The sequence below is a fragment of the Charadrius vociferus genome, unplaced genomic scaffold (genome assembly GCF_000708025.1).
Source record: "Charadrius vociferus isolate BGI_N301 unplaced genomic scaffold, ASM70802v2 scaffold212, whole genome shotgun sequence".
Lineage (NCBI taxonomy): Eukaryota > Metazoa > Chordata > Aves > Charadriiformes > Charadriidae > Charadrius > Charadrius vociferus.
In genome coordinates this window covers 2,096,112-2,100,569 of record NW_009647223.1, presented here as the reverse complement: position 1 = coordinate 2,100,569, position 4,458 = coordinate 2,096,112, and the positions used below count along the sequence as shown (strand labels likewise).

General features: G+C 41.5%; 1 protein-coding gene across 1 annotated transcript; it reads left to right on the top strand.

The window, feature by feature from the left end:
• The first annotated feature begins 982 nt into the window (after nucleotides 1-982).
• PTTG1 (pituitary tumor-transforming 1) lies at nucleotides 983-4,101 on the top strand. Its single transcript, XM_009879802.1, has 5 exons — nucleotides 983-1,078; nucleotides 1,384-1,562; nucleotides 2,477-2,558; nucleotides 3,409-3,558; nucleotides 3,950-4,101. The coding sequence occupies exons 1-5, from the start codon at nucleotides 997-999 to the stop codon at nucleotides 4,027-4,029; spliced, it is 573 nt and encodes a 190-aa protein (XP_009878104.1). The 5' UTR covers nucleotides 983-996; the 3' UTR covers nucleotides 4,030-4,101.
• The last annotated feature ends 357 nt before the right edge of the window (nucleotides 4,102-4,458 follow it).

Here is a 4,458-nt window from a genome sequence, read left to right as displayed (position 1 = left end):
GAGGTGGGGGCTCTGTAGCTCTGCTCGTCCCTTACGCCGCTTGGAGCGACCCGAATTCTCATTTTTGTGGGTGCTGTTGTCCTGTCTCATCGCTTGGAGCTGCCGGTAGTCCCTGAGGTGAGTTCTCGCCCGGGTAAGTGTAGCTGGGTGGGGGTGGAGGGGGCGGCTGGTGTGACCTGGTTCGACCTGGTTCTCCTTGGGGTGCAGGGGGAGAGGGCTCCTGGAGCTGTGAGCAGAAGGGGGCTTAAACAAGGGGAGTGCTGAGATCTGCGGCTGTCAGCCTTTCTTTGACTCTGTGGCTAAGCTTTTGACTTCAAGCTATACTAATTAAAAGCAGCTTCTTCTGTAGACTTCTCGTGAACGAGGAATCACTTGCCTAGCTATGTAATGGCAGTGATAAGCTCTAGAGCGCCTGGCTGCTCTTAGCAGTGCAAGGGAATGCTCTGATCTGTTTGTCTCAGATGGGGCTGGAAAACAGTAGTGGAGTAATCTATTTATATAGGGTGTCCTCTAATGGTTTCTTTTTCTGGTAAAAAGATGTTTCTGCTAGTAAAATAGCTGGTATTACTCTTGACTGTTCAAGTGCTACAAGTTGAGCTAAGGGCTGCGTTGCTAACCTAGGAGATGTTCTTTTCTTATACTGAGGAAACAGTTAAACACTACAAAGAGGTGACAAAACAAACCAAAAGTATTAGATCTTCCTGTGTAGGATTGCCAGTGAGACCTTGCTACTTTCCCAAACTGATACAAGATCCTTTGGGAATATGAGCCTACCACATTCATTAATAATGCCTTCAAACATAAGAGTCTGTAGCTAAGCTGCTATGAAATGGTGTGAAATATAGGTTTGTTCCCCCTCCTCTAGGGACCAGCACTAGCAGCTATGTTGTCTTTAATGTGGTTTGTTTAAAAAGTGTGCTGTGGTGGAAGAAATGACAAGAATGATTTCCTCTTTTTCCTGTATGGGCTTTCCAGAGTGGTCTTATCAACCTGAAGATGGCAACACTGATCCTTATTGATAAGGAGAATGGTGAAGTTGGTGCTACTAAGAATCAGCTAAGGCTCCCTTCAGGATCTTGTGCGTATATGCTGCCCTAAGCCAGTAAGGGATCGAGTGATGTGTATAAATCATATTTGTTAGTCACTTTTTTGAACAGTTATAGTTTTCTGTTCTTATACCTACTTGTCTAACTAGTTTTGCTGAACTCTGAATTACTATGAAAATAACTTTGTGCTTTTGTCATAGAAGGGACTTATGTTCCAGTTATAAAAATTGTTGTTCACCACTTATGACAACTAGTTTTCCACCACATGTACTTACTGAAACAAACTTTAGGTTGATATGGTGCTAAAGTTTGCTTTTTTCTTCCCCTCACTCTCCAGCAAAAGTCTTATCTGAAAGAGTGCAAGTTAACACTCCACTTCCTAAAAAAACCCTCAGTACAACTCCAGCCACATCTCGGTCTGTGAGAAAGGCTCTTGGAAATGTTAATAGAACTAAAGAAGTCACAAGCAAGACGGAAAAGATAATACAGAAAAATCAGCCTTGCACTGCAAACAAAGTGAGTACAAGACACTTCTATGGGGGAGAGGGTGGAGAAATACATAGTTTACCTACTGTTGTGGCTTAAGGCAGCTAAGCACCACACAGCTGCTTGCTCACTCCCCCCTCAGTGGGACAGGGGAGAGAACTGGAAAGGTAAAAGTGAGAGAACTCATGGGTTGAGATTAAGACAATTTAATAACTAAAAATCTCCAAGAAAAACAAAACCAGCTTCTCACCACCAGTTGACTGATGCCTTGCCAGTCCCTGAGCAATGGCAGCCCTAGTGAACTTGCCCACCAGTTTTCATTGCTCAGCATGGTACTGTAGGGAATATTCCTTTTCAGCAGTTGGGGTCAGCTGTCCTGGCTGTGCCTCCTCCCAACATCTTTTGTACCCCCAGCCTACTTGCTGGTGGGATCATGAGAAGCAGAAAAGACCTTGATGCTGTGTAAACAGTGTTCAGCAACAGCTAAAACAACTGTTATCGATGCTGTTTTCATTATGAATCCAAAACATGGCATCATATGAGCTACTAAGAAGAAAAATAATTCTATCCTAGCTGAAACCAGTACACTTACATAGGTACAGGGAATACAACAGCTTAGGGGGCCCAAAATGGCAAAGAAGTGGCTCTAAACAGTCTGAGTTAATGTCTTGTTTGTATGTTAAATATCAGGAGTTTAATATTATGAACCTAAATGTTCTAGTGCAGTGATTTGTTGTCACCACATGTACTGCACTACATGAACTCAACTGGAGCACTTGCCCATCTCTAGCTTATTTGTGTTGAAGGTATTACAGTCCTTAGTTATACCTGAATTCTATGGCAGGCATTCTTGTCTGTAGACCAGTATAGCACAGGAAAACCCCTGCAAAGGTACTACAGTAAGTCAAATAATGTGGCTTTCCCTTTTTAAGATTACTGAAAAGACTGCTGGATTAGAAAGCTGTGATGCAGTGGCTGAAGAAGACTGGCCAGAAATAGAAAATATGTTTCCTTTTGATCCTCAAGGTAAGAACTACTGGTGTAACTATTAAAATAAATAATCAGGCTTTCATGAGTATGGACACTGTAAGACTTTGGGCAAGCTATTGTGGCAAACAAGCCACCATAGCATTTCTCTGGAGTCCTTCCTAGGACAAGGGTGCTTGCTATGTCTGAAATACCATCTTATTCTGGTGCAAACACTTCTAACTGCAATAGCTGTGCTCCAGTTATGTAGTAGTCTGAGTCCATTATTATGGTGGCAGGCAACCACTTCCAAGTAACAATGCTATAGCCTCTTAATTAAATGGCAACTAGTAGACAAGTATTCAAAGGAGTACTGAAGAGTAGACTTCTCTTAAGACTCTATGCCAAGATGGTAAATTGTAACTGAAGAGATTCCTACTGCTGCATGATGTAAGAGTTCGAAGATGAAACTTGTAAAGCTGTTCTTAGCACAGCCTGTTGCAGATCTTCAATCTTCTTCTATCTCAGTCCTTCAAAGCGTGTCCTTAAACCATCCAGTTCATGTGGAAGTGAGTGTGCAAAAACTGCTATACCAAAGATGACTACAGTGTTGGTGAAATACACATGCAGTGCTTGATGAAGTTGACTTACTATAGTGATTGGAAAGAAATTACTAAAATCTCCTGCTTTACATTAGTAGTTGTTATGCAGCTTAGTCTTTTGATAAGTGTTGGTGCATGGAATTTTATGGACAACTAAGGTGTAATTGCAAGTAAATACCCCATAAGAGGGGACTGTTGGATTGTGTTGTTTTGGACCTGCTCCTACTTCATTTAATCTAGGAGAATTTGCAGCTTCCCAGGCTACTGCTACTGTACACTGTTGCTAAACTAGTGTCTTTCTCAAACAGACTTTGAGAGTTTTGATCTTCCTGAAGAGCACAAAATAAGCAACATCGACCTGCGTGGTGTTCCCCTCATGATATTTGAAAGGACATATGACAGACTTGTGAACATGGTTCCTTCACCTGTGAAGATTGAAGAGATTTCATGGGAGTCTAGTAAGTGGAGACTTTAGCATGAGTTTCAGTACATAACAGTGCTCATTAGTGGTTTGGGAGGGAAGCTAGTTGGCTGCAGTGGTGAACTGCCACTGCTGCCCTAACTACCAGAATAGCACACTAGTATCAAACAGCTTTTAATATATAGTTAAGCTGAATCTAACCAGTCAACCCCACTAGTACAGGTAGTGGTCTCAAAGTGATGTTGCTGAACAATCTCTTGCAGTGCATTGCTAACTGGTCAGCTAGGTGGAACTTGCTTATGCAATCAAACAGTATTCCCCTTAGTCATTCAAGAGGCTTCTGCTAATCCACTGAGACCTAGCTTATGTTGGAGAGTATAAATTCTGGGTTTCATGAGAAACTAATTTACTCTATTTCTAACTTTCAGACTTGCTACAGTCAACTGCTGAGTTCCTTGCTACCCTGGATGAGATCACTGACATGCCACCTCCGAATTATGACCCTTAATGCATATTCTGAAGCTTCTATTGAGTTCAAATTTCATGTGGTTTTGTGTTTTAATAAAGGGTAATCTAATCTGTATAATAGTGACTTGTCTATTTTCAGTAGACCTGAGATGTAGGTAGTAAAATAGTCTCCCTTTCAAAGCACTATCTGACAAGCAATTAAAGCAGAGCCTGGATAAGCTTCTAAGCAAGACTAATTCACTGTTGTGAACCATATTGAGAACTTGGTATCTGCTGATTAGACTACTTGGTCATGATAGGTTAAGAGGTACTTCTGACCTCACTGTGTACATAACTTATACAGATTAGTTTTAAACCCTTGGATGTTTAATGGATAAAGGATATCTGGTGTAAATTAGTGCTAGAGCTAGTACTCTTCTGGAATTCTTCTGTTCTTGAACCTGTTTGATCTTCACAGTGGCTGTCTAAG

What these genes read in the sequence shown, in the direction of transcription:
- PTTG1 (XM_009879802.1), top strand. Translation starts at nt 997, where the DNA reads ATGGCAACACTGATCCTTATTGATAAGGAGAATGGTGAAGTTGGTGCT. An exon ending in AGCCTTGCACTGCAAACAAA is followed by an intron (nt 1,563 to 2,476) that starts GTGAGTACAAGA and finishes ATTACTGAAAAG; the next exon opens with ACTGCTGGATTAGAAAGCTG. An exon ending in GTTTCCTTTTGATCCTCAAG is followed by an intron (nt 2,559 to 3,408) that starts GTAAGAACTACT and finishes TTTCTCAAACAG; the next exon opens with ACTTTGAGAGTTTTGATCTT.